The 21570-nt window shown below is 44.7% G+C and overlaps 1 protein-coding gene across 15 annotated transcripts in view; it reads left to right on the forward strand.

Annotated features, from left to right (window-relative positions):
- The window catches only part of SMARCD3 (SWI/SNF related, matrix associated, actin dependent regulator of chromatin, subfamily d, member 3), a 154064-nt gene that overhangs the window by 121154 nt on the left and 11340 nt on the right, over nt 1–21570 (forward strand). For all 15 annotated transcript variants that reach the window (XR_003940755.1, XR_003940760.1, XR_003940764.1 and 12 more), the window contains exons 10-12: nt 3892–4027; nt 9708–9830; nt 13680–13781. Coding sequence is in view for 3 of the 15 variants with exons in the window: in XM_030191828.1 (XP_030047688.1) it covers nt 3892–4027; nt 9708–9830; nt 13680–13781 (361 nt within the window). In the remaining 12 variants the exon portion in view is untranslated. The remainder of the gene's footprint in view (nt 1–3891; nt 4028–9707; nt 9831–13679; nt 13782–21570) is intronic.

Raw genomic sequence — 21570 nt, forward strand, 5'->3', positions numbered from 1 at the left:
CAGCACTCTCAGTACTGTGTACTGCCCTTTCTTCTGCGTCCAGGGTGTTCACAAAGTGCCTGGCTGTAGTCGCAGCATCGCTACGCAGACTGGGAGTGCATGTGTTCCCTTACGTCAACAATTGGCTGGTGAAGAGCACCTCGGAGACAGGCGCTCTACAGTCCATGCGAATGACTATTCAGGTGCAAGAACTACTGGGGTTCGTGATCAATTACTCCAAGTCCCATCTCACCCCAGTTCAAAAATTGTAATTCATTGGAACACAAAGACAGCTCGAGCTTATCTTCCCAAGGCGAGGGCAGACAACCTGCTGTCCCTAGTGTCCATGGTTCAAGCGTCTCAACAGATCACGGCTCTGGGGCACATGGCCTCCACAGTTCATGTGACTCCCATGGCACACCTACACATGAGATCAACTCAATGGACCCTAGCTTCCCAGTGGTATCAAGCTGTGGGGAGTCTAGAGGATGTGATCCATCTGTCCACCGACTTTCGGAATTCCTTGCAGTGGTGGACGATTTGATCCAATTTGACCTTGGGATGTCCATTCCAAATTCCTCAGCCACAAAAAGTGCTGACGACGGATGCATCCCTCCTGGGGTGGAGAGCTCATGTAGATGGACTTCACACTCAAGGAGCTTCGTCCTTTCAGGAAAAAGGTCTTCAGATCAATCTCCTGGAATTGCGAGCGATCTGGAATGCTCTAAAAGCTTTCAGAGACCAGCTGTCCAACCAAGTCATATTGATTCAGACAGACAATCAGGTTGCCATGTATTACACCAACAAGCAGGGGGGCACCAGATCTCGCCCTCTATGTCAGGAAGCCGTCCAGATGTGGCTTTGGGCACACCGTCACGGCATGTTTCTCCAAGCCACTTATCTGGCAGGCGTAAACAACAGTCTGGCCGGCAGACTGAGCAGGGTAATGCAACCTCACGAGTGGTCAATGAACATAGTTGTAGTCCTCAAGATCTTCCGAGTGTGGGGCACCCCCTCGGTGGATCTTTTTGCCACTCAGATCAATCACAAGGTCCCCAGTTCTGTTCCAGACTTCAGGCCCACGACAGACTAGCGTCAGATGTCTTTTTCCTGCATTGGGGAACAGGCCTTCTGTATGCGTACCCTCCCATACCTCTAATAGGGAAGACTTTGCTGAAACTCAAACAAGACTGCGGAACCATGAATCTGATAGCTCCCTTCTGGCCGCGGTCCATTTGGTTCCCTCTTCGTCTGGAGTTGTCCTCTGAGGAATCGTGGAGATTGGAATGTTTTCCAACTCTCATCAGCCAGAATGAGGGGTCGCTTCTACATCCCTACCTCCAGTCTCTGGCTCTCACGGCCTGGATGTTGAGAGCTTAGAATTTGCCTCGGGTTTTTCAGAGGATGTCTCTCGAGTCTTGCTTGCTTCCAGAAAAGATTCCACCAAGAGGTGTTACTCTTTCAAATGGAGGAGGTTTGCCATCTTGTGTGACAGCAAGGCCCTAGATCCTCTTTCTTGTCTTACACAGACCCTGCTTGAATACCTTCTACACTTGTCAGAGTCTGGTCTCAAGACCAACTCCGTAAGAGTTCACCTTAGTGCGATTAGTGCTTATCATCGTCGTGTAGAGGGTAAGCCTATCTCTGGACAGCCTTTAGTTGTTCGCTTCATGAGAGGTTTGCCTTTGTCAAAGCCCCCGGTCAAACCTCCACCAGTGTCATGGGATCTCAAAGTCGTTCTCACCCAGCTGATGAAGCCTCCTTTTGAGCCACTGAATTCCTGCCACCTGAAGTACTTGACCTGGAAGGTCATTTTCTTGGTGGCTGTTACTTCAGCTGATAGGGTCAGTGAGCTTCAGGCCTTGGTAATGTATGCACCTTATATCAAATTCCATCAGAACAGAGTAGTCCTCCGCACGCACCCTAAGTTCCTGCCTAAGGTGGTGTCGGAGTTCCATCTGAACCAGTCAGTTGTCTTGCCAACATTTTTTCCCTGTCCTCATACCCACCCTGGCGAAAGCAGTGTGCATACCTTGGACTGCAAGAGAGCATTAGCCTTTTACGTGGAGCGGACAAAGCCCTTCAGACAGTCCGCCCAGTTGTTTGTTTCTGTTGATCTCAACAGGTGGGGAGTTGCCATCGGAAAATGCACAATCTCCAGTTGGCTAGCAGATTGCATTTCCTTCACTTATGTCCAAGCTGGGCTGAGTCTACAGGGTCATGTCACGGCTCATAATGTTAGAGCCATGGCTGCATCAGTGGCCCACTTAAAGTCGGCCTCCATTGAGGAGATTTGCAAGGCTGCAACGTGGTCATCAGTCCACACATTCACATCTCACTACTGCCTTCATCAGGATACCCGACGCAACAGTCAGTTTGGGCAGTCAGTGCTGCAGAATCTGTTCGGGGTTTAGAATCCAACTCCACCCCTCTAGACCCATTTTGATTCTGTTCCAGGCTGCACTCTCAGTTAGTTGATTTTGGTTTCAGGTCAATCTATGTTATGTCCTCGCAGTTGCAAGGCCCAGTTGACCAGTGTTCATTGTTTTGAGTGAGCCTGGTTGCTAGGGATACCCCACATGTGAGAACAAGCAGCCTGCTTGTCCTCAGAGAACGAGAAGATACATACCTGTAGCAGGTATTCTTCGAGGACAGCAGGCTGATTGTTCTCACCAACCCTCCCTCCTCCCCTTTGGAGTTGTTGTTTTCTTGTTTATATGCTTTTTGATTAAACTGAAAAGGCACACTCGTGCGGTGGGTGGGAAGTCGTTCGCGCTGCCCACACGACGGAACTCTCTGGAAAGACTTTGGTTTTATTTTGCTTGCAAAGTTTTTTGCCGATTCCTGGCCCGCTGCAGACGTCAACCCACATGTGAGAACAATCAGCCTGCTGTTCTCGGAGAATACCTGCTACAGGTAAGTATCTTCGCTTTACCAGAGCACTTATAAAGAAAAACACAATATAACAAAGCAGACTCCAACACCCAACTAGCCCACTCCTCTCTCAACAGTAAACAGGAATATTAAACATATAAAGCACAATTCAGGCATAGTTTGCTCCAAGAAAAGAACTACAGTGGCCATAGAAACCCCAAGCAAAGACCCAAGAAGTGGACTCTGATGTCCCCGGATCTTCATACCCACATTCAAACCGGTCTGAACGCACCCCCCCCCCCCCCCCCCCCATTTACAAAACAACAAAACAAAATGTCACTAGTAATGTGAGGGACGAGGGTCCCCCAACCCTACGATATTAGAGGGGTCAAAAAGAATTGAGGATCAAACTCCAGGCTCTATGAGATAAGGACTGAATGTAGACATCCCAGACGACCAGAAAGATCTTTTCTTCAGTGAAGGCTTGACTTGTCATTGCTTCAACAGCATAAGGGCATGAAAGTGGTTACTCCATACCCAGTAGGAGGGGACTGCATCACCAACCCACACACCCAAAATGACCTTCTTACCCACAACTCCCACCTTCCTAAGGAAAAGTTGATGCTGCCTATTAGCAAGGCCTCATATTTGTCCAACAATATCTCTGCTGGAAAGAATGGTAAAATCTGACCCACCTATACCCTCCAGATACTTCCAAATTGCCCACCACAAAGCTTTATATATGTCTTGGGCCCTGTATGCTGGGTGGGTGGAGCTTAACTGGATGCAGTGGATAAGTGGGAATGTGAGTGTGAGAGAACGTGGGCTGATGCAGTGTGTAGAGGGCCTGGTTGAAATTGAGTATTGAGGCTTGGTGTAGGGGAAGTGTGGCTCCAGGTGGTAGGCATCTTGGCCATAGAGGGTGGAGTACTTCTTCTAGATGTGGGTTTCCTGTGGGGGCAGAAGTGTGTGGCTGAGGTTAAATGTATGTCATACTCCCTTTTGAATCATTTACTGGTACTGTGTATTTTGACTTAGTGTTGACCCCAATGATCAGAAGAAGACGGCCTGCTACGACATTGACGTGGAAGTTGAAGATCCTTTGAAAGGTCAAATGAGCAGTTTCCTCCTTTCTACAGCGAATCAGCAGGAGATCACAGCTCTGGACAGCAAGGTACAGCCATCCATAGATGTCCTTGCCAGAGCGTCACAGAACACTGTTATACTGGTGGCATCCTACGTGTGCTATACCTGAAAATCACATGTGCGCAGAGAATAGTCACAAAACTCAGACAGGGAAACTGGGTGGGAGATTTTCCTATCCAAAAAGAGTTAATATGTTATTGAGAAGAAGGAGATATACAGGGAATTAGAGGAAAGGTGAAGGTGGAGGAAGTGAGGATGGGATGGTGAAGATTAAAAGCCTCTCTTGGGGCATGAAGAAAGCAATAGAGAGATCCTGGCATGTTGTGACGAGGAAAGAATTACACAAGTCAAAAAGAAAGAAAGGCAAAAACCCTTCCAGTGTAACATATAAAATCTTGACAGGCAGATCGACTCATCTGGCCTCCCCGGCCGAAATCCTTGCTCTGGTTTTCTGCCACTTCGGGCACGCGTTCGGCTGAAGAGTCTCGTGCGTGGCTGAGGGATAGGGTGTCGTCTTTAAGGGTTATGATACGTATTAACTGTACTGACTGTTTTAGGTAGCCTTTTTTCATATTTTATGATTTTTATATTTTTTGTTTGACTGTTCTAAATAAGCTTTGTTGAAGCTTATTTAAAATGCAGAATAGACCAAGATGGCGTCCCAGTAGGACCAGAAGAGTCAAAGAAAGGGTCCAAAGTACACCAACCAAACAAGTGTGGAAAAAAAGTACAAATAGACCATCAAGAGCAGAACAATGAGAGGTTCTTTATTAAAAAGACCTGACTCAGGTCATGTTTCGGTGACCAGTCGCAAATCCAGGGTCACAAATCCTTGCAGGTTGCCTTGTTAAGTGATGCAGGTCTGCCACTTACAGAACACAACAATGCAGTGGCTGCTCAGAGCATCGAGATGTATGCAAGTAGTAAAAAGCTAAAAAAGCAGGACTAAAAAGGTCCTCTAGGCCTCCTCATAATAGTCAAAAAGTTAAATAGTAACATAGTAGATGAAGGCAGAGAAAGACCTGTATGGTCCATCCAGTCTGCCCAACAAGATAAACTCATATGTGCTACTTTATGTGTATACCTGACCTTGCGGAGATATTGTTAGAAATATGTAATTTATTCTTAAAATCAAACGTGGTACCGGAAGATTGGAGGGTGGCCAATGTAACGCCGATTTTTAAAAAAGGTTCCAGAGGAGATCCGAGAAATTATAGACCGGTGAGTCTGATGTTGGTGCCGGGCAAAATGGTAGAGACTATTATTAAGAACAAAATTACAGAACATATTCAAAAGCATGGATTAATGAGACAAAGAGGCATATTTTCAAAGCACTTAGCCTCCCAAAGTTCCATAGAGACCTATGGAACTTAGCCTCCCAAAGTGCTTTGAAAATAAGCCTGAAAGTCAACATGGATTTAGTGAAGGGAAATCTTTCCTCACCAATCTATTACGTTTCTTTGAAGGGGTGAACAAACATTTGGATAAAGGGGAGCCGGCTGATATTGTGTATCTGGATTTTCAGAAGGCGTTTGACAAAGTACCTCATGAAAGACTCCAGAGGAAATTGGAGAGTCATGGGATAGGAGGTAGTGTTCTATTGTGGATTAAAAACTGGTTAAAAGATAGAAAACAGAGAGTAGGATTAAATGGGCAGTATTTTAAATGGAGAAGAGTAGATAGTGGGGTTCCCCAGGGGTCTGTGCTGGGACCATTGCTTTTTAACGTATTTATAAATGACCTAGGGATGGAGTCTAAGGACCAACAGCTGTATGGTTAAAGCACAGAAATAAGTTAGTCTGCTATATAAATTTGTATTGTTGTGTTATTGGAGATGTTGTGTTGTCAATAAAAACTATTTGAAACAAAATGACCTAGAGATGGGAGTAACTAGTGAGGTAATTAAATTTGCTGATGACACAAAGTTATTCAAAGTCGTTAAATCACGGGAGGATTGTGAAAAATTACAAGAGGACCTTACGAGCCTGGGCGTCTAAATGGCAGATGACGTTTAATGTGAGCAAATGCAAAGTGGGAAGGAGGAACCCGAATTATAGCTACGTCATGCAACGTTCCACATTAGGAGTCACTGACCAATAAAGGGATCTAGGTGTCGTCGTGGATGATACGTTGAAACTTTCTGCTCAGTGTGCTGCTGCGGCTAAGAAAGCAAATAGAATGTTAGGTGTTATTAGGAAAGGAATGAATGGAAAACAAAAATGAGGATGTTATAATGCCTTTGTATCGCTCCATGGTGCGACCGCACCGCGAATATTGTGTTCAATTCTGGTCGCCGCATCTCAAAAAATATATAGTGGAATTAGAAAAGGTGCAGAGAAGGGCGACGAAAATGATGGGACGACTTTTCTATGAGGAAAGGCTAAAGCGGCTAGGGCTCTTCAGCTTGGAGAAAAGGCGGCTGAGGGGAGATATGATAGATGTCTATAAAATAATGAGTGGAGTTGGAACGGGTGGATGTGAAGTGTCCACGCTTTCCAAAAATACTAGGACTAGGGGACATGCGATGAAGTTACAATGCAGTAAATTTAAAACGAATCGGAGAAAAGTTTTCTTCACTCAACGTGTAATTAAACTCTGGAATTCGTTGCCAGAGAATGTGGTAAAGGCAGTTTGCTTAGCGGAGTTTAAAAAAGGTTTGGATGGCTTCCTAAAGGAAAAGTCCATAGACCGTTATTAAATGAACTTGGGGAAAATCCACTGTTTCTGGGATAAGCAGTAAAAATGTTTTGTACATTTTTGGGATCTTGCCGGGTATTTGTGACCTGGATTAGCCACTGTTGGAAACAGGATGCTGGGCTCAATGGACCTTTGGTCTTTCCCAGTATGGCAATACTTATGTACTTATGTACTTCATTTGTATCTGCCATTTTCAGGGCACAGACCGTAGAAGTCTGCCCAGCACTAGCTCCGCCTCCCACCACGGGTGCTGCCACCCAATCTCCGCTAAGCTTCTGAGGATCCATTCCTTCTGAACAGCATTCCCTTATCTTTATCCCACGCATTTTTGAATTCCGTTACCGTTTTCATCTCCACCACCTCCCGCGGGAGGGCATTCCACATATCCACCACCCTCTCCGTGAAAAAATACTTCCTGACATTTTTCTTGAGTCTGCCCCCCTTCAACCTCATTTCATGTTCTCTAGTTCTACCGCCTTCCCATCTCTGGCCCAGGTTCGTTTGCGGATTAATACCTTTCAAATATTTGAACGTCTGTATCATATCACCCCTGTTTCTCCTTTCCTCCAGGGTATACATGTTCAGTTCAGCAAGTCTCTCCTCATATGTCTTGTAACGCAAATCCCAAACCATTTTTGTCATCTGCATTGAGATATGTAGAAATATTAGAGGACTGGATAAGGGTTTCCAATGGTCTTAAGAAAATATTAAACAGTAGGGTTGACAAAATGGACCCTTAGGGGACACCACAAAAGGAAAAGATGAGGATGCAATGGATCGATCTTTACGAAATGAAATAAACCAAGCAAGAACTGTACCTGATATGCCTATTGAGGATGGTCTCTGTAGAAGAAAACAAATGATTAAATTAAAGGCTGCTGAGAGATCTAAAATGATAGAGCCTTGATCTAGATTACTGTGAATTTCTCTCAAAAGGGTCTCTGCTGTGGCCTGTGCGGAAATCTGACTGTCTGGGGTGTAAACTATGTATAGCTTCAACTTGAGAGAGAATTTGTTGGAAGACCAGTGTTTCTGTAATCTGTGAGAGAAAAGGAATGATGGAGACTGGATGATAGTTAGACAGGAGCCCAGTATCAACTGAAGGTTTCTTTAATTGTAGGCCGTACAGCTGCCGTTTACCATGTTACCAGTAGTGATCCTAGAAACATGATGGTAGATAAGGGACAAATGGCCCATCCAGTTTTCCCATCCTCTGTAACTACTAACTCCTCCTTTTCCTAAGGGATCCCACTGTCACATTCTCAAAGCAGGAACTAGGTTTGTGAGCCCTTGGGCCACTGCCGAGGAGTGGCAGCGGCAGGCAAATCACCCAAGCAGAAAGCAGTGCTGAACACAACAGGCAGGAACCGCAGAATATAACTAGAAGAGGCTTTAATAGTAGACAGTAAACATTATCCAGTAGCACAGCAAGGTCAAAGGGGCAGGCAGCAAACAAAGTCAAAGTCCAGGTCCAGGCAAAGGGTCAAAGGCACAGGAAGCAAGCAAGTCAAAGTCCAGGTCCAGGAACAGGCAGGGTCCAACACAGAGGAAACTTTCAGAGCAAGAACTCCAACAAACCAACAGGAACTCATGGATGACCTTTGATACCAAGGCCAGGCAAGCAAGGCTCACAGACGCTAATAAGCCCATCAGCAGCTGACCCTCACTGCAGTAATCACCAGCCAAGTAAGGTTGCTGTTCAAGGACAAACCAGCAGAGCAAGTCTGGCAACCCGGAAAATCCGGACCGGACTCACTGAAGTCTGGAACATGGAAGACAGCAGAAAACAGTCCATAGCAGCCACCAGAGGGCAAGGAGAGCACCCACATGGAAAGCAGTCACAAACGTGACACCCACGTGCCTGTCCCACACTTTCTTAAATTCAGACATAGTCCTTGTCTCCATGACCTGCACTGGGAGGCGATTCCACGCGTCCACCACCCTTTCTGTGAAAAGTATTATTTATTTATTTATTACATTTGTATCCCACATTTTCCCACTCAATGTGGCTTACCTAGTACCGGAGAGGCCTTTGCAGGCTCCGGTGTGAACAAATACAGGGTGATGTTGTGGAAAGATCAAGTTTATGTGGCACAGCCACATTAGGGAATCGGAGAACGGAAGAGTTGTGTTATGTCCATTACGTGCTTTAGTTTAGTTGTGTTGCAGAGATTAAGCATTTAAGTTGGATCGGTAGGGTATGCCTTCTTAAACAGGTTGGTTAGATTACTCCTGAGCGTATAACCTCTTAACTTCATCGTATGCCCTCTCATATCATGATAGCCTTCAGTCCAATTTGTTGGATTATCGGTAGAAGACTTAAAGATGAGACTTTAAGGGGGGAAAGGGTTCATTGAAGAAAATTGCTTTTTTAATGACGTAAAATTTGGAGGATTCAAATGACTCCATGAAGAAGCAGACACAGTAGGAGACGATGGGGGGGGGGGGGGGGGGGGGGTCAGGGGAACATCCTGTATGGCTGGAAAAGATGATTCCAACTTAATAATTATTTTTGAGGAAAAATTTGAGGCTAAGAGGCTCATTTTCGAAAAACGTCTAAAAGTGGCATAAACAGCATTTGAATGTTTTTCTCACAAAAACGTCCAAATTGGTATTTTCAAAACCTTTTTTAGACATTTTTCTGTGCTATTCATCTGCAGTGTATCCAAATCTCAAGGGGGTGTGTCAGGGGTGTGTTAAGGGTGGGATTTGGGCGTTCCTAAGATTTGGCCGTTTTTAACCCATAATGAGAAAAGCAAAAATGTCCAGGACTAAAACTAAGACATTTTGAGCTACACCTGTTTTTATCATGAATAAGGCATTAAATGTTGTCCTAAATGACCAGGTGACCCCTGGAGGAAACAGTGCAGGGGGTGAGTAGATGAGGTGTATAATAAAGTTGAGGGGGGAGAGGGTTGTGCTGAATGGAGGTGGTGGGAGGGAGGGAGGAGGAGTTTCATGAGTGAGAGGAAATTCTTCTAATTTCTGTCACGAATATTTTCTAATTTCAGATCCATGAAACAATTGAATCCATCAATCAGTTGAAAATCCAGCGAGATTTCATGCTCAGTTTCTCCCGAGACCCAAAGGGTTACATCCAGGAGTGGCTGCGATCGCAAAGCCGAGATCTCAAGGTGAGAAACAAGGTGAAAGGGAAGGAGGTGTGTCCAAGATTGGTTACAATCTCAGGTCCTAAATTTCGCAGAGAGGACCCCAGGGATAGGGCAGGGGACATACCCAGCTGTGGATACAATATCATATCCTAAATCTCACAGGACCCCAGGGATAGGGCAGGGGACAAACCCAGCTGTGGATACAATACATAAATATTGCCATATTGGGACAGATCAAAGGTCCATCAAGCCCAGCATCCTGTTTCCAAAAGTGGCCGATCCAGGTCACAAGTACCTGGCAAGATCCCAAAACAGTACATTTTATACTGCTTATCCTAGAAATATATGGAAAGAGGAGAAAATCATTCAGAACATTTGCAATTAGTAACAAGGTGGAGTCTCATATATTTTTTTGCACGAATGTTCACATCACTCCGTTGGTGACTCTATTGACGTGCATAGATTTAATCATCGACTTTTTAATGTATTTATAAATGACCTAGAGATGGGAATAACTAGTGAGGTAATTAAATTCGCCGATGACACAAAATTATTCAGGGTCGTCAAGTCGCAGGAGGAATGTGAACGATTACAGGAGGACCTTGCGAGACTGGGAGAATGGGCGTGCAAGTGGCAGATGAAGTTCAATGTTGACAAGTGCAAAGTGATGCATGTGGGTAAGAGGAACCCGAATTATAGCTACGTCTTGCAAGGTTCCGCGTTAGGAGTTACGGATCAAGAAAGGGATCTGGGTGTCGTCGTCGATGATACGCTGAAACCTTCTGCTCAGTGTGCTGCTGCGGCTAGGAAAGCGAATAGAATGTTGGGTGTTATTAGGAAGGGTATGGAGTCCAGGTGTGCGGATGTTATAATGCCGTTGTATCGCTCCATGGTGCGACCGCACCTGGAGTATTGTGTTCAGTACTGGTCTCCCTATCTCAAAAAAGATATAGTAGAATTGGAAAAGGTACAGCGAAGGGCGACGAAAATGATAGTGGGGATGGGACGACTTTCCTATGAAGAGAGGCTGAGAAGGCTAGGGCTTTTCAGCTTGGAGAAGAGACGGCTGAGGGGAGATATGATAGAAGTGTATAAAATAATGAGTGGAATGGATCGGGTGGATGTGAAGCGACTGTTCACGCTATCCAAAAATACTAGGACTAGAGGGCATGAGTTGAAGCTACAGTGTGGTAAATTTAAAACGAATCGGAGAAAATGTTTCTTCACCCAACGTGTAATTAGACTCTGGAATTCGTTGCCGGAGAACGTGGTACGGGCGGTTAGCTTGACGGAGTTTAAAAAGGGGTTAGATAGATTCCTAAAGGACAAGTCCATAGACCGCTATTAAATGGACTTGGAAAAATTCCGCATTTTTAGGTATAACTTGTCTGGAATGTTTTTACGTTTGGGGAGCGTGCCAGGTGCCCTTGACCTGGATTGGCCACTGTCGGTGACAGGATGCTGGGCTAGATGGACCTTTGGTCTTTCCCAGTATGGCACTACTTATGTACTTATGTACTTATGACTGAAACCACCTCCACCCTAAAGTTGCAATTCATTAAACTTAACATGCTAAAAAGTGCAAATATATGTAAATATATGCAAAAGACACTTAACTTGCGGAGCATATAAACTCCCTTATTCAGATTGGAGTGTGTAGAAGCCCTGACAGTGCCTGTTTCGCTACGCTTCTTCTGGGGGAACCCACACCATTTAACTGAGTTCCCCCAGAAGAAGCGTAGCGAAACAGGCACTGTCAGGGCTTCTACACACTCCAATCTGAATAAGGGAGTTTATATGCTCCGCAAGTTAAGTGTCTTTTGCATATATTTACATATATTTGCACTTTTTAGCATGTTAAGTTTAATGAATTGCAACTTTAGGGTGGAGGTGGTTTCAGTCGATGATTAAATCTATGCACGTCAATAGAGTCACCAACGGAGTGATGTGAACATTCGTGCAAAAAAATATATGAGACTCCACCTTGTTACTAATTGCAAATGTTCTGAATGATTTTCTCCTCTTTCCATATATTGTAGTAGCCTATATTATATTAGGAGCAAGTCAAGCCATACAGTTTTTTGTTTTTGCTATCCTAGAAATAAGCAGTGGATTTTCCCAAGTCCATTTTAATAATGGCTTATGGACTTTTCTTTTAGGAAGCTATCCAAACCTTTTTTAAACCCCGCTATGCTAACTGCTTTTACTACATTCTCTGGCAACAAATTCCAGAGTTTAATTACACATTGAGTGAAGAAATATTTTCTCCGATTCATTTTAAATTTACTACTTTCTAGTTTCATTGTGTGCCCCCTAGTCCTTGTAGTTTTGGAAAGAGTAAACAACGTCTACCCGTTCCACTCCACTCATTATTTTATAGACCTCTATCATATCTCCCCTCAGCTGTCTTTTCTCCAAGCTGAAGAGCCCTAGGCGCTTCAGCCTTTACTCATAGGGAAATTGTCTAATCCGCTTTATCATTTTTGTCACCCTTCTCTGTACCTTTTCTAATTCTACTATATCTATTTTGAGATGTGGTGACCAGAATTGAACACAATAATTGAAGTGCGGTTGCATCATGGAGCAATACAAAGGCATTATAACGTCCTCATTTTTGTTTTCCATTCCTTTCCTAATAATACCTAACATTCTGTTTGCTTTCTTAGCCGCAGCAGCACACTGAGCAGAAGGTTTCCGTGTATTATCGACGACGACACCCAGATCCCTTTCTTGGTCCGTGACTCCTAACGTGGAACCTTGCATGACGTAGCTATAATTCGGGTTCCTCTTGCCCACATGCATCACTTTGCACTTGCTCACATTAAACGTCATCTGCCATTTAGACTCCCAGTCTCGTAAGGTCCTCTTGTAATTTTTCACAATCCTCCCGCGATTTAACGACTTTGAATAACTTTGTATCATCAGCAAATTTAATTACCTCACTAGTTACTCCCATCTCTAGGTCATTTATAAATATGTTAAAAAGCAGCGGACCCAGCACAGACCCCTGGGAAACCCTACTAACTACCCTTCTCCATTGAGAATACTGACCATTTAACCCCACTCTCTGTTTTCTATCTTTTAACCAGTTTTTAATCCACAATAGAACACTACCTCCTATCCCATGACTCTCCAATTTCCTCTGGAGTCTTTCATGAAGTACTTTGTCAAACGCCTTCTGAAAATCCAGATACACAATATCAGCCGGCTCCCCTTTATCCAAATGTTTGTTCACCCCTTCAAAGAAACGTAATAGATTGGTGAGGAAAGATTTCCCTTCACTAAATCCATGTTGACTTTGTCTCATTAATCCATGCTTTTGAATATGCTCTGTAATTTTGTTCTTTTACATAGTCTCTACCATTTTGCCCGGCACTGACGTCAGGCTCACCGGTCTATAATTTCCTGGATCACAACCTTTTTTTGAAAAATCGACGTTACATCGGCCACCCTCCAATCTTCCAGACCCATGCTTGATTTTAAAGATAAATTACATATTACTAACAATAGTTCTGCAAGTTCATTTTTCAGTTCTATCAGTACTCAGGGTGAATACCATTCGGTCCAGGAGATTTGCTACACTTTAATTTGTCATATTGTGCCATTATATCCTCCAGGTTTATAGAGATTTCAGTCAGTTTCTTCTAAATCTCACAGGACCCCAGGGATGTGGATCCTAAATCTCACAGTTTAGGGGGATAGGGCAGTTTTCTCACTGAATCTGTCACTTGGTTATATCTCCGTATCTCCTTTTCTCACCTCTGTGTATCTCTCCTGTCTGTGCCTTTTATTCTGCTGCCAGTTTTCTCACTAACTCTTGGTTGTGTCTCTGTATTGTCATCTCTAGTGTTCCTGTCTTTCCTTCCTCAGGTTATGACAGACGTAGTGGGGAATCCTGAGGAAGAACGACGAGCCGAGTTCTACCATGAGCCATGGTCGCAGGAAGCAGTGAGCCGCTATTTCTACTGTAAGGTAAGCTGTTCTCAGGAACTGAAGCTGATTTCTCTACCGTTTAGAGATGTCTGAGCTGTTGCTGTATTTCACAGCTAATCTTTGATTCATTTCTTTGACTGGGTGACCAGAGAGTAGATGAGGGAGAGCGCTAGATGTGCTTACACTGCTGGGCTCTGGTCAGGCTCCAGAGTTACCAGTACAATCCTTAGCGGTTCAGCTAGGCCGGCCTGCATCTGGCTGGGTCCAAGATACCAAATTGCAAGGTTCCAAGTCAAACTTGACCTACCCGACTGTCACAGTCACCAGATAACGTGATGGAGGCGGATGCAGTTGGACGTTGCTGCGTCCCTCTGGGACTCCCTAACCTAGCTGTGCCCTAAGCTTTAATACTTCCTGGATCATGTCCTCCTGGCTCCGCCTCTCCTATGTCACTTCCTCCCTGGGCGGGACTGTAAGTTTTAAGGTGGCTGTGAGGGGCATAATTGAACGGGGCCGCCCATCTCTAAGGGCGGCCATCTCCGGAGACGGCCCCGGGAAGGGGCAGAGCCAACCGTATTATCGAACAAGATGGGTGGCCATCTTTCGTTTCGATAATATGGTCGGGTCCGGCCAAATCTCAACATTTAGGTCAACCTTAGAGATGGTCGACCTAAATGTTGAGATCGCCGGACTTAGAGATGGCTGGCCTCGGTTTTCGCCAATAATGGAAACCGAGGCCGGCCATCTCAAAACCGGCCAAATCCAAGCCATTTGGTTGTGGGAGGAGCCAGCATTTGTAGTGCACTGGTCCCCCTCACATGCCAGGGGGCACTGCAGTGGACTTCATTAATTGCTCCCAGGTACATAGTTCCCTTACCTTGGGTGCTGAGCCCCCCCAAAACCTACTCCCCACAACTGTACATCACTACCGTAGCCCTTAAAGGGTAACAGGGGGCACTTACATGTGGGTACAGTGGGTTTCGGGTGTACAGTACCCACTAAAAACTGCTCCAGGGACCTGCATACTGCTGTCATGGAGCTGTGTATGACATTTCAGGCTGGCATAGAGGCTGGCAAAAAATGTTTTTATTTTTTTTTTTTTTTTTTGGGTGGTAGGGGGTTGGTGACCACTGGGGGAGTACGGGGAGGTCATCCCCGGTTCCCTCCGGTGGTCATCTGGTCAGTTTGGGCATCTTTTTGAGGCTTGGTCCTGAAAATAAATGGACCAAGTAAAGTCAGCCAAATGCTTGTCAGGGCCGGCCTTCTTTTTTCCATTATCAGCCGAGGGCGCCCATGTGTTAACCACGCCCCTGTCCCACCTTCGCTACGCCACCGACATGCTCCCTTAAACTTTCGTCGCTCCTGCGACTGCAGTTGAGGGCAGCCAAAATCGGCTTTCGATTATGCCGATTTGGCCGCACCTGAGAGAAGGGCGTCCATCTCCCGATTTGTGTCGGAAGATGGCCGCCCTTCTCTTTCAAAAATAAGCAGGTCTGATACAGTCAGGGAGTGGGAGCAGCTTCCTATAGATTCTGTCACATGCTGCATCTTATGCGCATAAAAGTGTAGAGTTACCTGCAAAAGTGACCGTATTCTGTATCCCTTAGAGGGGGGAATCTTCTATAGGTTGCCTAAAGTTACATGCCTGGATGTTGAACACTAACTGTGTGTACCTGACACTAGCTGAAAGGCCGGTGCGGATGTGTCCACGGAGCTGCTAGTACTTCCTAACCTGTGCACACAAGTCCTGGGAACACCCCTGACCCACTCATGCACCTCCCTGGGCCACACTCACCTTGCAGTTGTGCGCTGTGGATTTTACGTGTGCAGTTTACACACCTAACTGCTGATCACATCCAGTTAGTATCAGGTAACACCAATGATAGGGCAATTATTGGTTATTAAAGCAATTAGGATCTAATTAAACAATTGGCTTTGCAATTGCATGGTGAACTCGGCACTAAGTGTCAAGTTGGACTTGCAAGCCGATAGAACGAGGGGCGGTAGTGTTGTTGTTTGATTATGTTGACTTCTGTCATTGTCTGTTCTCCGTGTTCAGCTTATTCTCGCTTCATGTTGCCTGAGAAATAGAATAAATAAATAAATAACTCTGCTACTTTTGAGCTTTTAGTTATGCATAGGCTGAAACACGGTGCAAAAGCATACTCCTCCTCCAGTTCGACATGTCGAGCGCATTGGACATGGTAAACCACAACATACTACTAAGAATACTAGGCCACTTTGGGATTGAAGGTCCCATCCAGAGAATTGCCTTGAAAACAGCATTTAGCTGACCCATTGGGACTTATAATCCCACCCACCCCAGGGTTTTCCACTCATTTATAGACAAACCAAACCTCATTAACTTTACTCAATCATACACAGGCAGTCTTGCAGACTGTTAACCCCAACTAAGTACACCTGTTCATACCCATTTCAACCAATCAGGATGACTTTTATTCTCTGCAATAATTGTGGTACTTTAGTTTCAAGGCCAATCATCTGGAGACTTAAAGCTTGCCCTATCTGTCTTCAACTATCTAGTTTTAAACAAGAGCTCAGTAAAGTAATGCAAGAATTGGATACAATTAAAGCAGCTTCTAGGACTGCACAGAGAAATAGCTTCTCACCACTCCCTCAAAGAACAAAACCACATAAGAACAGATGGTTCACAGTAGGCTCAGGCAGACTTCGTCATATGACACAGAAGCATCCGCCCGCACAAGTGTTGCCACTAAAGAATTCTTTTGCTCCATTACAGCACTGTAATGCTCCTGAAAATAGAACTGAAGCAGAGGAAAAAGCAATAAAGTTGGAACAAAAAGATATGAAGGTACCCAAAGTGAAAAGACACCCCCAAATCACTAATGTTGAAACACATACCAGGAAATATAGATGGAAAGCGATGGCCACAAATGCTCGTAGTCTAAGCAATAAAGTACATGACCTTCAAGCCCTGATGTTGGAGGCAGACTTAGACCTTGTTGCAATCACAGAGACATGCCTCAACGGTTCCCACGAATGGGATGCAAACATACCAGGCTATAATCTATTTAGGAAGGATAGAGAGGGTCGTAAAGGTGGAGGAGTAGCTCTGTATGTGAGGAATGATATCATGGCAACTGAAATGACAGGGACCTGGGGAAAAGAAGAAGCGATATGGATCACCTTAAAAAGAGAGGATAGAACCTCTGTCCACGTGGGTGTTGTCTACAGACCCCCGACACAATTAAAGGAACTAGATAAAGATCTGATCGCAGATATTCAAAAATTAGGAAAGAAAAAAGAGGTTCTGTTGATGGGAGATTTCAATCTGCCGGATGTAGATTGGAAGGTTCCGTCTGCCAAATCGGAAAGAAGTAGAGAGATCGTGGATGCTTTCCAAAGTGCTCTGCCCAGACAGATGGTGACGGAACCCACGAGGGAGGGAGCGATGCTGGATCTGGTGCTCACAAATGGGGATAGTGTGTCAAATGTCCGAGTGGTTGCACACCTGGGAAGCAGTGACCATCAAATGGTTTGGTTTGATATAACGGCTGAAGTGGAGGGCGGCCACTCTAAACTCAAAGTCCTGGATTTCAAGCGTGCTGACTTTAGTAAAATGGGGGAATACCTGAGGAAGGAGATGATGGGCTGGGAGGACGAACATGAAGTGGAAGGGCAGTGGTCCAGGCTGAAAGAAGTAATAAATAGGGCCACAGACCTTTATGTAAGGAGAGTAAATAAAAGCAAGAGAAAAAGGAAACCGATATGGTTCTCCAAGCAAGTGGCTAAGAAAATAAAGGCTAAAGAGTTAGCGTTCCAGAAATATAGAAAATCTCAAGAAGAGGAACACGGGGAGGAATACCGGATGAAACTGAAAGAAGCCAAGAGAGAGGTACGTCTGGCGAAGGCGCAAGCGGAAGAACAAATGGCTAGAAATGTAAGGAGGGGCGACAAAAATTTCTTCAGGTATATTAGTGAAAGAAGAATGACTAAAAAGGGAATTGTGAGACTAAAAGATACAGCGAACCGCTATGTAGATAATAATGAAGAAAAAGCCAATTTGCTAAATAGATACTTTTGTTCTGTTTTCACTGAAGAAAATCCTGGAGAAGGACCGCGAGGGACTGGCAAAAGTATACCTGAGAATGGAATGGATATAGCACCGTTCACGGAAGAGAGTGTGTATCAACAACTTGGAAAACTAAAGGTGGACAAAGCCATGGGACCGGACGGGATCCACCCCAGAATATTGAGGGAGCTCAGAGAGGTTCTGGCGGGTCCTCTTAAAGATTTGTTTAATAAATCCTTAGAGACGGGAGAGGTTCCGAGGGACTGGAGAACGGCGGAGGTGGTCCCTCTTCACAAAAGTGGTGATAGGGAAGAAGCTGGAAACTACAGGCCGGTAAGCCTCACTTCGGTTATTGGAAAAGTAATGGAAGCCATGCTGAAGGAAAGGATAGTGAATTTCCTAGAAGCCAATAAGTGTTGCAAGATCCGAGACAACATGGTTTTACCAGAGGGAAATCGTGCCAAACGAATCTCATTGAATTCTTTGATTGGGTAACTGGAGAATTGAATCATCGACGTGCTATAGACGTAATCTACTTAGATTTTAGCAAAGCTTTTGACACGGTTCCCCACAGGAGGCTCTTAAATAAACTAGATGGGCTGAAGATAGGTCCCGAAGTGGTGAACTGGATTAGGAACTGGTTGACGGACAGACGACAGAGGGTGGTGGTAAATGGAGTTCGCTCGGAGGAGGGAAAGGTGAGTAGTGGAGTGCCTCAGGGATCGGTGCTGGGGCCGATTCTGTTCAATATATTTTTGAGTGACATTGCCGAAGGGTTAGAAGGTAAAGTTTGCCTATTTGTAGATGATACTAAAATTTGCAACAGAGTGGACACCCGGGAGGGAGTGGAAAGCATGAAAAGGGATCTGAGGAAGCTAGAAGAATGGTCTAAGGTTTGGCAATTAAAATTCAATGCGAAGAAATGCAAAGTGATGCATTTAGGGAGTAGAAACCCATGAGAGACTTATGTGTTAGGCGGGGAGAGTCTGATAGTTACTGAGGGGGAGAGGGATCTTGGGGTGATAGTATCCGAGAATCTGAAGGCGACGAAACAGTGTGACAAGGCGGTGGCCGTAGTGAGAAGGTTGCTAGGCTGTATAGAGAGAGGTGTGATCAGCAGAAGAAAGGAAGTGTTGATGCCCCCCTGTACAAGTCGTTGGTGAGGCCCCACCTGGAGTATTGTGTTCAGTTTTGGAGGCCGTATCTTGCGAAGGATGTTAAAAAAAATGGAAGCGGTGCAAAGAAAAGCTACGAGAATGGTATGGGATTTGCATTCCAAGACGTATGAGGAGAGACTTGCTGACCTGAACATGTATACCCTGGAGGAAAGGAGGAACAGGGGTGATGTGATACTTAGCAGAGTTTAAAAAGGGGTTGGACGGTTTCCTAAAGGACAAGTCCATAAACCGCTACTAAACGGACTTGGAAAAATCCAAAATTCCAGGAATAACATGTATAGAATGTTTGTACGTTTGGGAAGCTTGCCAGGTGCCCTTGGCCTGGATTGGCCGCTGTCGTGGACAGGATGCTGGGCTCGATGGACCCTTGGTCTTTTCCCAGTATGGCATTACTTATGTACTTATGTACTAAATACTTGAAAGGTATTAATCCGCAAACAAATCTTTTCCGGAGATGGGAAGGCAGTAGAACGAGAGGACATGAAATGAGATTGAAGGGGGGCAGACTCAAAAAAGATGTCAGGAAGTATTTTTTCACAGAGAGGGTGGTGGATGCTTGGAATGCCCTCCCGCGGGAGGTGATGGAGATGAAAACGGTAACGGAATTCAAACATGCGTGGGATATGCATAAAGGAATCCTGTGCAGTAGGAATGGATCCTCAGAAGCTTAGCCAAAATTGGGTGGCGGAGCAGGTGGGGGAAGAGAGGTTGGTGGTTGGGAGGAGAGGATAGTGGAGGGCAGACTTATATGGTCTGTGCCAGAGCCGGTGATGGGAGGCGGGACTGGTGGTTGGGAGGTGGGAAATACTGCTGGGCAGACTTGTACGGTCTGTGCCCTGAAAAAGGCAGGTACAAATCAAGGTAAGGTATACACATATGAGTGTATCTTGTTGGGCAGACTGGATGGACCATGCAGGTCTTTTTCTGCCGTCATCTACTATGTTACTATGTTACTTAACTGGATCAAAGGCTTTCTAACCACCAGAACTTATCAAGTAAAATCAAAGTCAAACAAATCACCACCGTGGAAAGCAGTCTGTGGAGTACCTCAAGGATCACCGTTATCACCAATACTCTTCAACATGATGATGATTCCACTGGCAAAGCTCTTATCCAACCGAGGCCTTAACCCATTCATTTACGCAGATGATGATACAATTTACATCCCCTTCAGACATGATCTGACAGAAATAACCAACAAAATCAACGATAGGCTGAACATCATGGACTCCTGGGCAAACTCATTCCAACTGAAACTGAACACCGAAAAAACACATTGCCTCATCCTCTCCTCTCCATATAACAAATACAAACCCACAACCATAAATACTCCAGGACATACCCTCCCTACCTCGGACAGTTTGAAAATACTCGGTGTCACACTCGATCGCAACCTTACCCTCGAGAGCCAAGTAAACTCTGTAACAAAGAAAATGTTCTATTCAATGTGGAAGCTCAAACGATTAAAACCTTTCTTCCCAATTTATAAATAAAAAAAAAAACACCTTTCTTCCCATGAGCAACTTTTCAATACCTAATACAATCAATGGTCCTAAGCCATGCAGATTATTGCAACGGAATCTACGCGGGCTGCAAAGAACAACTCATTAAAAACTCCAGACCGCCCAAAATACAGCAGCCAGGCTGATATTCAGCAAAACATGCTTCGAAAGTGCCAAACCCCTCTGAGAAAAGTTGCATTGACTCCCAATCAAAGAACGGATCATCTTCAAAATCTGCACCTTAGTCCACAAAATCATGTACGGCGTAGTCCCAGGATACATGACAGACCTTATAGACTTACCAATAAGAAATAAAGTCAAATCGTCAAGATCCTACCTAAACCTACACTACCCAAATTGCAAAGGACTGAAATACAAAACAACTTATGCAGCCGGCTTCTCCTACATTAAGCGCACAACTATGGAATGGGCTCCAAAAACAATCCATAACAATCCACGACCTCTTGAACTTCAGGAAATCACTAAAAACCAAAAAGGCCTACCCCAACGACCCCACGTAACCCTCTTCACCTATCAACACAGCATGACTATGATTGAACAGGACATCACGCAATTTTCATCCATTCCAACCCTCCATTTATACCTCATACGATCACTATACAACTCTGTATTTGTTATCCACCGACTGGGCAAAAGCCTTTGACGGTACTATGTAAGCCACATTGAGTCTGCAAATAGGTGGGAAAATGTGGGGCACAAATGCAACAAATAATACATAAATAACTAAAACAACATCACAACTGACAAGGAAAAAGCCCGGCCCTAAGATAAGTACATTATCTCATATAACGGTTTATATAAGAAAACCGAGAAGAGTGGATTTAAGAACAGGAAATACATATAGGAGCCAACGAGTTGGTAGGCAGGGAGGGCCACAGTGCAGTGATGTTGTTGATGACATATTACTAAGAGCAATCTCATCTGGAGTAATATGCAAGTACTGAGCATTGTTATCACAAAATTTTACAAAATTACAAATTAAATCACATAGTAAGAGTGAATTTCACAGCAAAAGAAAAAAATAATGGTTTCTATTGGAATAAGTACAATAATACAGGAGAAACCAGAAGGAA

The sequence above is a fragment of the Microcaecilia unicolor genome, chromosome 1 (genome assembly GCF_901765095.1).
Source record: "Microcaecilia unicolor chromosome 1, aMicUni1.1, whole genome shotgun sequence".
Lineage (NCBI taxonomy): Eukaryota > Metazoa > Chordata > Amphibia > Gymnophiona > Siphonopidae > Microcaecilia > Microcaecilia unicolor.